General features: G+C 50.1%; 1 protein-coding gene across 1 annotated transcript in view; it reads left to right on the forward strand.

The window, feature by feature from the left end:
* The first annotated feature begins 563 nt into the window (after positions 1 to 563).
* Positions 564 to 12,651, forward strand: part of LOC144764098 (uncharacterized) — a 115,074-nt gene continuing 102,986 nt past the window's right edge. The window contains exons 1-2 of the mRNA XM_078650267.1: positions 564 to 733; positions 9,656 to 9,752. Coding sequence (XP_078506393.1) covers positions 564 to 733; positions 9,656 to 9,752 — 267 coding nt within the window. The remainder of the gene's footprint in view (positions 734 to 9,655; positions 9,753 to 12,651) is intronic.

A 12,651-nucleotide genomic window follows, 5' to 3' on the forward strand; every position in this document is an offset into this window, starting at 1 on the left:
AGGATGCCTGCGGAATGCCACAGATAAGGATAGGAGCGCCCGAGGTGTATGTTACCAGGCTGACTGACTGGGTCCTTCCAGTCAGCAAGCAGCAGATCCATCGGAGTGCTTGTTGCATGACCTGCTCCTGGCTCCTTAACCCATCATGTTTAGCCTTCACATGTGAGCACGCCGCCCCTTGTGGAATGCGTATGTTTTGATATATGCAGAGGGACTTAGTTACATGAAAGGTCTGTCCACTGTAAGGTTGTTTATAGTCATCCGCTACATTTCTTTCTGCACCCCCTATTTGACGCCCATTAGATCCTCCCAACTCCCAGTCACCTGTGACCACTGACATTGGAGCCACTCTTGGACTGGGCTCACCTGTAGCCCAGCATGGGGAACTGGTGGTATGCAGAAGGCCATCGTGCCCATTATTTTTCCTACTCTTCCGTCCTGTAAAGGTGAGTTGGCTCTGTCAGTGCCAGGACCATCTTTATAACTGGGAACACCTTGGCCACTGTGAAATGTATGCAAATACCACAAAAGGTATAGCCAAACAAAATGGAACAGAAGTAAGCATGTGCTGTTCACACCAAAGCTCAAAAGCACGGAGAACAGATCGCTTTAAGTCTCTTGTCCATGCCAACGTGGCAACCAAGTGGGCAGACATGTTGATGTGTGTTCCTGGTCAGCCTGGAGAAATAACTTCTACCAACCACTGCTCTGTTCTGCAGATTGGATCAAACAAGTAAATATATGGCTTTCTGTTTCCTTAATTTCCTGTAGTCTCTTTCCAAAGAAGCCATGTGCTGTGGGCAACGCATAACACTACGAGGTGGAATTGTTATATTTATAGGTTGAGGTGAAGGCTCTTAGGCGCGCACCAATTCATGTGTCATATCACTGTACTCTGGAAACACATGGGAAGATATAACTTTTCCCACTGCTATATTCATGTGCTACGGAGTCAGAAGAGAAATGCCACCTTCCTATGTCCACATGTCTTTCTCAAAAGATACTGTAGTGTTTTTGTTGCAGAACTAGCACATGAGCATGTTTGTGTGGAAGGTGATCACAGGTCTTTATCTCATTGAGTGTGATAAGTGTAAGAATGCAAAACATGCATGCATGCATACATCCAGGGGTTTTGTCCTCAACTTGAACTTAAATGAAGGCCTGTTCTAAGCCCCTCCCCCTGCACACATCATTGCTAATTCCAAGCAAGCACACCTATAATTATCAGTTCTCTGTAATCACACGTCACTGCCAGATCTTTTTCAGCACATACCATGCAAATTCCTAGCTGGGACAAACCATTGTGCCCAATGCATGGGAGTGTCATGGTGCCTGATTCTACTTACTGAGCCAGGCGGGAGAACCCAGAAGGGCAGCAGAGTGCAAAGCGGGACAATAAACCCTAAGCATAACCTTGTCTCCTTTTCATGTAGCGATACAACAGTGAGCAATAATACCAGACTATGTGGAAACACGCTGCACAATTGATACAACTGCACAATGCTTGAAATGTTTACGCCTCCCGGAGTCTTCTATATAGTCCTGACAGGGACAATTCCATTTCAGTGACTCTACAATCCACCAAGAACAACTTTTCATCATGCCCTCTTTTATCACCTCCACAGCCCATTCCACCCAAGCTACTATAGCCTTATATCTCGTTGTTTTGGGCTATACGGGCCACGTCTCAGGCCTTTAACAAGGGGGCAGGACTTTAATGCCAGTGTAGCCCAGCTGCAGAGGGCTATAAAACTGTTAGACCATTCCACCACTAGAGGGCAGAATGTTCTAGGAAATAAAACAATGGTCTCACGGATCCCAAGGGGACTGAAATCCCCTCTGGCACCATGAGTCCTGGCCATTAGAAGCCGGAGGCACTCTATTGTTTTCAATGGAGCTCCCAACATTCCAATGTTCTAATTTATTTCCAGTGTAGTGTGGGGCATCACAAGGGCTGGTATCAGTTTTGTGGGCTCCCTGAGACGTAGAAAAGTTAGGAGTAAAAAAACACTTCTGGTTTTTCTCTGTATCGTTTGTTTATTTGTATATTTTGCTTAAAACACATGTTGGTGGCAGCAGAGTGAAACAACACAGCAAAGTACTAGTCAATAGTCTCTCCTTCATGCAACCCCACATTTAATATTAGTTTTATTTTTGTAACATATAAAATTTTCTATTGAGCGCGCATACTCTCAAAAGTCATTAGAGGGCTCCAACAAATGTATGAATATGTACAAATCTCGACTCTTAATTTACAGTGTTTATAGCAATTATTACATTCTGATTATAGTCGGTTAGTGAAAGCACAAGTACTAAACTGGGTTAGCAAAGATAGAGAGGACAGTTGGGAAAGCATTGGAGAGGTAAAAGGGCAAAGGTTCTTGGGGGTATTCAGATGGTGATGAAGTAGCTTGAAGTCCAGACTCAGAATGGAGAAAAATAGGCAACAAAACTTTTTAACCTCTTCAATGCTCATGACGAGCCCAGCTCGTCATGAGTCACAGTTGAGCTGTGCTCATGACGAGCTGGGCTCCTCATCACGGCTTCACGCCGCCCAAGCACGATTGATTCCCCGCCTGTGCGGGCGAATTAATCAGTGGGCGAGGTCGTGACGAGCCCCGCTCGTCATGAGCACAGCTCCACTGTGACTCATGACGAGCTGGGCTCGTCACGAGCACCGCGGCTCCGTGCTCACCCACCCCCCCCCCCGCACCGTGGATGAATTACCACCGCAGCGAAGGGGTTAACCCTTTCATCGTGAAGGTATGTTGATTACTTACCGTCATGTGTTTTTTTTTAGTTATTCAGGTTTGGGTTTGCATTCAGACAGCTTTTACATAATAGGAAGGAAGGTTCATACCTTATTTCTAAGGGTATTTTGGGCCAGGCCATTCAGAAGCTTTAGTCGGGCCCCAGACATTTAAATCATGTGGGCCCCTCTTGTTCAAAGGAGCTTGTTCAAATGGAAAACAATGTATTGGCCATATTTTAAGAGAGCACCTGTATATGGTATAACCTAATGGTGTCTGGCATTACTTGCCTCATGACTATATGAAAAAGCATCTCAGGCCTGCTTTTGTGTTGGGGTGGTTTTTAGGGCTCGGACTCCTCCCCACTGTAAGTGGGGGAGGAGTTTCGAGATCCTAATGTTAGAAGAAAAAAAAGAAGTATCTCCTAGGGCCTTGGCGAGAGGAATTCCACACATTCCTTAGCGTTTTCTGTCATCTGGCCAGTGATTCGTCTTCCTTGTGTTTTCGTTTTAATAGGCTTGAAGTGATAGGGTAAATGTAGTTTTGTTCCGCCATTTTGGGCATATTTCGTTCGTGCTCGCGCAAAGAAGTACATAAATTATAATTAGGAGCTGTCAGGGTGCCTCCGTTAGTGAATCCAGATGGCCGGGCGCGTTCACAATTCTGCAGCGCTCAGCGCGCAGCTTCCTTGTTCTTGTTTGTAGTTCGCGATCACTTGGTTGCCGCTGAAGGCCCGGCAAGCACTCTCAGCCCCCTACCAATTTTTCTACCATCCTCTCCTCCAGGGCACACAAGTAAAGTATCTGGAAGATTGTTCCGGGCGGCCAGGGAGTGCACCGCCCCTCACAGCCACCGTGAGCGGGGCACGCACGGAGGGTGGCTTTGTAGAGGACATGATGGGGCATTCACTAGCAGTTACTAAAGTGAATCCTGTTGTCTGCCTTGCCTCTGCCAGTCTCTGATGGGACGTGCAGGGGAGGGGGGCTCGTGTTACAGTGGAGGAGGGAGGGGTGCTGCACACTCGTAGGAGCAACCGCGGAGAGCAGGAAAAAGCATGGGTGTTTTTTTTTTAAAGCGCTGAGATGAAATCCAAAGCACGGAAACCCGCCACAGCACCCGTGCAGCCTCACTCGACAGGCACCCATGGGCATGGCATGGCAGCAGCGAGGGGCGGGGCAAGATTACAGGCACATATAGTTTGTTGTTGCAGGAAAGTGTCCCTGTGGCTGACTTTGTGCTGTAGGGGCAGATGTGTGATGCAGGTGTTTCGGGAGCCTACTTTCCTGTATACACTCTGTAAACTTTTGTCACCATCGGAAAGTATCCTCACCCCGTGTCTTGCAGTTGCGCAGATCAGCTGGGGGTTTGTGCAATGCACACGTACACTCCTGCACACTTGGTGTCAATGGCCCCAACATCACTGCCTTTGTATATTTTCCTGAAAATAAGGACACGGCACACAGATGCCAGTGCCTCAGAGTAAGGCTGACACTCTGACACTTGGTATACTTAACACGGCTGGGAGGAGGGAGGGTCGCCCCAGAGGCGCGTGAGATTTGATCAGGTGATCTTAATGGCGGATGACAGTGCGTGTGTAATGCTCGTGAGCGTTCGAAGTTTGTGAGTGACTACTTAGTACTTAAGAACTTGGGGATGTATGTGTTTGAGCTAGGGAGTGAGGTTGATATACTGTATAACTATGTTTATGCAGTCCCCTGTGTCTGGAGAATCCTCGCTGGGAACTGGGTCAATTAAACCATACATTTATTGGCTCCTGTGCACACAAGTCATCGAGCCTTTTCCACCAGATCATCCCCGTTCTACGCGCCTTTTCTGATCCCTCACATTGTTGGGGGTGGGTGGGTAAGGGTTGTGCCAGTGACAGCAGAGTGGCGGTGCAGAGTGGCGGTGCGGTGGTGCAGAGTGGCAGTGCAGAGTGGCAGAGTGGCGGTGCAGAGTGGCGGTGCAGAGTGGCGGTGCGGTGGTGCAGAGTGGCGGTGCGGTGGTGCAGAGTGGCGGTGCAGAGTGGCGGTGCAGAGTGCAGAGTGGTGGTGCAGAGTGGTGGTGCAGAGTGGTGGTGCAGAGTGGTGGTGCAGAGTGGCGGTGCGGTGGTGGTGCAGAGTGACGGTGCAGAGTGGCGGTGCAGAGTGGCGGTGCAGAGTGGCGGTGCAGAGTGCAGAGTGGCGGTGCAGAGTGGCGGTGCAGAGTGGCGGTGCAGAGTGGCGGTGCAGAGTGCAGAGTGGCGGTGCAGAGTGCAGAGTGGCGGTGCAGAGTGGCGGTGCAGAGTGGCGGTGCAGAGTGGCGGTGCAGAGTGGCGGGGCAGAGTGGCGGGGCAGAGTGGCGGTGCAGAGTGGCGGTGCAGAGTGGCAGAGTGGCGGTGCAGAGTGGCGGTGCAGAGTGCAGAGTGGCGGTGCAGAGTGGCGGTGCAGAGTGGCGGTGCAGAGTGGCGGTGCAGAGTGGCGGTGCAGAGTGGCGGTGCAGAGTGCAGAGTGGCGGTGCAGAGTGGCAGTTCAGAGTGCAGAGTGGCGGTGCAGAGTGGCAGTTCAGAGTGCAGAGTGGCGGTGCAGAGTGGCAGTTCAGAGTGCAGAGTGGCGGTGCAGAGTGGCGGTGCAGAGTGGCGGTGCAGAGTGGCGGTGCAGAGTGGCGGTGCAGAGTGGAAGAGCGGCGGTGCAGAGTGGCGGTGCAGGGTGGCGGTGCAGAGTGGCGGTGCAGAGTGGCGGTGCAGAGTGGCGGTGCAGAGTGCAGAGTGGCGGTGCAGAGTGGCGGTGCAGAGTGGCGGTGCAGTGGTTCAGAGTGGCGGTGCAGAGTGGCGGTGCAGAGTGGCGGTGCAGAGTGGCGGTGCAGAGTGGTGGTGCAGAGTGGCGGTGCAGAGTGGCGGTGCGGCGGTGCAGAGTGGCGGTGCAGAGTGCAGAGTGGCGGTGCAGAGTGGCGGTGCAGTGGTGCAGAGTGGCGGTGCAGAGTGGCGGTGCAGTGGTTCAGAGTGGCGGTGCAGAGTGGCGGTGCAGAGTGGCGGTGCAGAGTGGCGGTGCAGAGTGGCGGTGCAGAGTGGCAGTGCGGCGGTGCAGTGCGGCGGTGCAGTGCGGCGGTGCAGAGTGGCGGTGCAGAGTGGCGGTGCAGAGTGCAGAGTGGCGGTGCAGAGTGGCAGAGTGGCGGTGCAGAGTGGCGGTGCAGAGTGGCGGTGCAGAGTGGCGGTGCAGAGTGGCAGTGCGGTGGTGCAAAGTGGCGGTGCAGAGTGGCAGTGAGTGCAGAGTGGCGGTGCAGAGTGGCGGTGCAGAGTGGCGGTGCAGAGTGCAGAGTGGCGGTGCAGAGTGGCAGAGTGGCGGTGCAGAGTGGCAGAGTGGCGGTGCAGAGTGGCAGAGTGGCGGTGCAGAGTGGCGGTGCAGAGTGGCAGTTCAGAGTGCAGAGTGGCGGTGCAGAGTGGCGGTGCAGTGGTGCAGAGTGGCGGTGCAGAGTGGCGGTGCAGTGGTTCAGAGTGGCGGTGCAGAGTGGCGGTGCAGAGTGGCGGTGCAGAGTGGCAGTGCGGCGGTGCAGTGCGGCGGTGCAGAGTGGCGGTGCAGAGTGGCGGTGCAGAGTGGCGGTGCAAAGTGCAGAGTGGCGGTGCAGAGTGGCGGTGCAGAGTGCAGAGTGGCGGTGCAGAGTGCAGAGTGGCGGTGCAGAGTGGCGGTGCAGAGTGGCGGTGCAGAGTGGCGGTGCAGAGTGCAGAGTGGCGGTGCAGAGTGGCAGTTCAGAGTGCAGAGTGGCGGTGCAGAGTGGCGGTGCAGAGTGGCGGTGCAGAGTGGCGGTGCAGAGTGGCGGTGCAGAGTGGCGGTGCAGAGTGGCAGAGTGGCAGAGTGGCGGTGCAGAGTGGCGGTGCAGAGTGGCGGTGCAGAGTGGCGGTGCAGAGTGGCGGTGTAGAGTGGCGGTGCGGTGGTGCAGAGTGGCGGTGCAGAGTGGCGGTGCAGAGTGGCGGTGCAGAGTGCAGAGTGGTGGTGCAGAGCGGTGGTGCAGAGTGGCGGTGCGGTGTCGGTGCAGAGTGGCGGTGCAGAGTGGCGGTGCAGAGTGGCGGTGCAGAGTGGCGGTGCAGAGTGGCAGTGCAGAGTGGAAGAGCGGCGGTGCAGAGTGGCGGTGCAGAGTGGCGGTGCAGAGTGGCGGTGCAGAGTGGCGGTGCAGAGTGGCGGTGCGGTGGTGCAAAGTGGCGGTGCAGAGTGGCGGTGCAGAGTGGCGGTGCAGAGTGGCGGTGCAGAGTGGCGGTGCATAAGAAGGACATCACAGGCAAGTGGTGCAATATTCGCACATTCACAAGGAGATCACTAGCAGTACGGTACACACCACATGAACACACTCCATAACACATAGCAACAATACATTGGCATTTACAATGCCATTAGCTCAAACTCAAATAAATCCGAGCCCGATTGCATTTCTAATGCTTGTTTGTACTGTGTTTGGCCCTGTTTTATGATCTGTTGGGCCAGTTTTTACTGTTGATTTCAGCAAGCTTTGCTTGCAGCCAGTTAAAGTTCGTGCAGTCTTCCATACCCACTTTTGCACCCACTATGCAAATAAGGGCAGTTGTTTAGCTATCTGGTAAGCTTATTTGAGCCACTTTTATTTTGGTGCGCGGGCCTATTTCTACGATAGTCCAACCCTGCTCTCTTTTAACTCTGGTTGGCAACAGCCAATCAATCAGTGTGAAGGTGTGTTTCAAAACATCGAAAATGTTTTGGTATGACTGAAGTATGAGGAATGAGAAGTAGAAATGATGGATGAGAAGTAGGTATGATGGATGATTCATAAGTAAGATGAGATGGGTGAGAAGTAGGGATATAAAAGTAGGGTTGAGGGATGAGAATTAGTGATGATGGATGAGAAGCAGGGATGATCGATGAGATGTAGAGAGGAGAAGCAAGGACGAGGGATGAGAAGTAGGAATAGTGAATCATAAACAGGGATGAGAAGTAGGGATGATGGATGAGAAGTAGGGATGAGGAAGGAGGATGTCCTACAATGGATGCAACACTGGTGACCAGACTGCCTGTACATGAAGAACGGTTAGGACACAAAACACACCCAAAAGTCACTCCATCTGCCAACATCGAGGACAGGTTAAATTGTAAAAGAATGTGCACGATCCATACCTCTATTAGGAGGAAGATCTCAGGCTACCCACATAAGTTGACCTGATGCTACGGACATACCAGGAAGTATGGGCCTTTTCCTACTATTGCAATATACCAAGAGCAGGAGGTTCGAATGTAATGTATGTCATTGTGCAGGGGTTTAGAAAACACTCAAATAATCTCCAAGGGCTTAGCTAAACTATCTGCTCATTAGCAAATACCAGAAAACAGCTGTCATCAGACAAGCCTTGAATGGACACGAAAGAGAACTGACTGTGCCCTGAGAGACACCTAGGAGGGAGGTCCCCTGCTTTCACCCCCTGACTGGATTTGACTTTCCAAACAGCCCTTATAAGCATGCCTATCATCCTAACTATACCACTGTCCCTGCACCTCACACACTCTCTCTGACCTACCCATGCACAGTACAGTCTATTTCTAAGATCCAATTTTTAAGTAAAATGCTTTGAAGAGGGTGCAAAAACACACCTATGACACAATCTAAAACACATGATGAGAAATGTAAGAAGCTTACATTGTTCAAAACTGTGAACGATGGATATTAGGCAAAAATTTAGTAAATTGATGCTTTACAAGCACATTGGAGATTGTGCTGAGCAAAAAGGCATAACTTCTGTTTTAAACTGAAATGTGGGAAATTCGAGGTATGCAGAAATCTGAAAGATCTACAGAAATTTGAATTGTTAAATATGAATGCTGAGCAGAATTGTTGAAAACGTATGTTAAACAATATTGTGGCATGTTCATGTCTGACACACATCTGTTAAATAAATATTGAACATTAATAAGGGAAATTCCTCATAAACTGAAATATGCATAGTAATTTCATGATCACCTAAAATATGGAGAAATTATGATGACATAGAGCATGGATATGTGATAATAGGAAATATATGGGAAATTCATGATATGAAGAAGTGTGATCATTATCAGAATCCGGAGGAAAATGAATGAACAAACACTGAGGGAAGTTTATCTTCAGAGGTTATAGGCAAGTTCAGGAGTACGTTCTAAATGTATTTTTGCTATTTGCAAAATCTGCAGAGGATCCTAATTCCCTTTAAAAATTGCTACTTACATCGTTCCTATTAATGACTACCTAACTGCTGGGCAAAATGTGTCTTATTAAAAAAAAATCTGAGCGACAAGAAATGTTATTTGCTGGTTTCCTTGCACTTGCCTGTGCTATTTTGAAAACTCTTGGTAGATTAAAATGCGCCGTTTTGCTGCTATGTAAATTGACGAGGATCTCAGATGGTATGAAGGCGCAGGATGCAAGGTTCGGGAAAAGACAGATTGGCTGTTTCTCTGAGCACGGATACATGGCCTGGCTGGGAGAGGGGAGATAGAATAAGGATGCAGCAAAGGAAAGGACCAGGGATGGATGGAGAGTCAGAGGGTTCTGAAAGTGACAGGAGACAGATGGGGGAGAGCCACACGGTGCATGGAAAGAGCCCGCGGAACACAGAATGTGCAGGAGATGGGCAGGATCTAAGCAAGAAACAGAGGATGCCGCAAGGGGTCAAGGAGAAGATAGAAAAGGTGGCAGGAGATAGACAGAGGATAGTGGCAAGGGGGATGGGGAGGCAGAAGGTGAGGAAAAGGGCTGGGATATGGGCAGAAATAGGGGATGTGGGGAAGGGGTAGAGGAGGTACAGAGAGACAAAGGGTGCAGGAAGGGGCAGGAGAGAAACATGATGTGGAAGAAGAGTGGGATCTGCTCAAGGTGACGGAAGTTGATGGAAAGTAACGCTTCCCATATGATGCTCTTCTTCTCGTTCACAGCTTACCGGAGCAGTCAGATCTCCAAGATTATCCACAGGCGCTCAGTGGAAATGAGAGCTGGGTGCACAGAGACCCCACAGACCCATCCACCCCACAGGTGAGACAGGAAGCAAGGGTTTAAAGATACTGGCGTGACCTCTGTCCTTAGGACACCTGCTTCATTTCCTCCTTCCAGGTACCACACCATCACCTCACAGCCAGTGTCCCTTCATCGCCAACACTCATCAACAGCCCGAGCTCCCACACTGTCACCCACCTCTGTCTGGTAGCGGTATCGAAAAAGATTTCATACAAAAGTATCAAGCTGCAACAATGTAGACTGCAAGATATTGGCTTGCAATATACTGCAATGGCAAAGGTACATAGGGAAGTGCAGATTAAATGTCCTAGTTGCCATCTTCAAGTCAATATCTTGACATCCATATTTTTACTGGTTGATATTGAGAAGTCAACATTGTAGGTCTACAACTGTCTTGAATACACTATCCCTGCCAGTGAGCACTCCCGTGCCATCCTCCGCAGAGAAGAAAACATCATCATCTCCTACCGACAGCACTCCTCCGCTATCCAACTGACGAGAATCCTTACTCCTTATCCGCAGTGCTCTGCATGGTCCACTAAAGTCACCTCTCAAACAGCACCAGAATCCACAAGCAATACTCCTGCACCATACCCCATCTCCCCCATCTACCCATGGCACTCTTACACCATATTAGCCATCCACACCTGGTGCTGCTACAGTGTCTCCCACATCAATACACATAGTTCAAGTTCAAGTTCAGGTATTTATAAAGCGCACTACTCACCCAGAGGGTCTCAAGGCGCTGGAGGGAGGGGTTTACTTCACATGAGCATCACTGTGCAACCAACTCTCTTACAACTGCAAACTATCCCCCTGAGCCAGTTCTCCTTCACAATCATCTTCATCAGTCACTAGTCGACTGTCTGCACATCCAGTGAGTCACTTGTTTGTTAGAGCTGTTAAGAAATACAAGATTCTGCTCGGGTGTTTAGATCTTGTTGTTCGCATTGCAAAATAATGTTCTACTTTTTATATTTGTCTGAAGTCAAGATTCGCCTCATTGTCTAACTGTTTAGTTTTAAGCAGTGCTTGATTTAAGAATCACATGATGTTGAGCCGATGCAGAGATCCGTACCAGGTTCACCTTCTCCGAAGTCAGCAGCTCTGGCCATTGCACCGCATCCTCTCCCCACTTTCATGGTTAGGAACTGGTTCTGTTTTAGGCAGCACGAACAGAAGAAATGGCCTGGTGTAAGCTGACGCCTGACGAGAGCCCCAGCTAAATTATCACTGGTTTTAAGGGTTTAGTATCAACCAGGATTTGTGGAAAGCAACAGTCTGTTGTTTTTACAAAAATCAACAATTTATATATATCTCAGCGGACAAGAGCCAATCAATAATGATAATATGTAATAATGTTTTTGTTTTATTTAATCACATTTAATTGCTCCTACACCTTTCCATCAAACCAATAATCTAATCAATGGCATAATTTCAGGATACCAACTATGTTAATGTTATGTTATGTTATGTTAATGGGCATTTGTTGAGCGCGCTGTCACCATGAGTTTCCTGGCGCTGATAGGAACACTGAGGCTAAACAGAAGGGATTTTAGTGGGGATGTGAGAACAACAGAGTTTTTTGGAGCTTCCTAAATGATACAATAAAATGTGAGGATTTAAGGGAGAGCGGGAGAGAATTCCATAATTTGGGGGCCAGGTGGGAAAAGCTACGGCCACCTAATTTAGTGAGTTTAAACCGGGGAGTGACTAAAAGCTGAAGATGAGTGAACCTCAAAATTCGGGAGGGGCAGTAGGGAGTAACCAGAGACTTCAAGAAAGCAGGAAAGGGACCAGTCAAGGCTTTGAAGACCAGGCAGCCGACCTTAAAGGCTATTCTTTCGTTGACAGGTAGCCAGTGTAACTGATGTAGTAAAGGTTTGGCCGACTGCCATCTGGGGATTTTAAACGCCAGTCTGGCAGCCTGGTTTTGAATAATCTGTAGCCTAGACAACAAGGATTTGGAGAGACCAAGATACAAGGAATTTGAAAAATCCAGACGAGACAGCACCAGTGCTATTAAGACTTGTAGCAAAGCTTCAGGGGTCAGTAGGTGGGCGACTTTCCGAATCCTGTGTAGTTGGAACATACAGGAAGATGTTACGGCACTCACCTGGGCCTTAACAGTGAGCTCGGAGTCGATTATGACGCCGAGACTCTTTACGCAGCCGGCAGGGGGAGGAGATGGGCCGAGCTCAGATGGCCAGAATTGCGGGCCCCAATGGGAAGCGCTTCTCCCAGGAAGGAGGAGCTCAGTTTTCCCAGGGTTGAGCTTTAGATGATTTTGGTTCATCCACTGCTGGATGTGTATCATAACCGCCTTGAAGTTGGTGACGGCATCAGGAGAGGAGAGGGGGAAGATAATTTGTAAGTCGTCCGCATAATTAAATACGGTGACATCCCAACTGCCTGGAGAGTGGATAAGAGGCTGAAGGTACAAATTAAAAAGGAGGGGAGAGAGGGAAGAACCCTGAGGAACCCCGCAACATGAAAGTGCACTGGTGGCGCTAAAGGGGCCCAGACTGACTGCTTGAGATCTACCCTCCAGGAAGGATTTAACCCAGGACAAGGCAGGCCCACGGACTCCGGCGGACTCGACACGGTGGAGTAAGATGTTGTGGTCCACCGTGTCGAATGCCGCCGACAAATCCAGATGGACCAGTGCCTGGGGGCGGCCTCTGTCAGCATTGCATCTGAGGTTGTCCAACACGGCAAGGAGCACAGCCTCGGTGGAATGGGCTGGTCTGAAGCCGGCCTGGTTTGTTTCTAGGAAGTTGGACTCCTCGATGAATTGCGAGAGGCAGGTGGTCACATGTGCCTCCAAGATTTTTGACAGGTAGGGCAGAAGAGAGATGGGCCGGTAATTGGCGAGGACAACTGGGTCCGCGCCAGGTTTTCTTAGCAGGGGCACCAG

This window comes from Lissotriton helveticus, chromosome 1_1, assembly GCF_964261635.1.
Source record: "Lissotriton helveticus chromosome 1_1, aLisHel1.1, whole genome shotgun sequence".
NCBI classification, from domain to species: domain Eukaryota; kingdom Metazoa; phylum Chordata; class Amphibia; order Caudata; family Salamandridae; genus Lissotriton; species Lissotriton helveticus.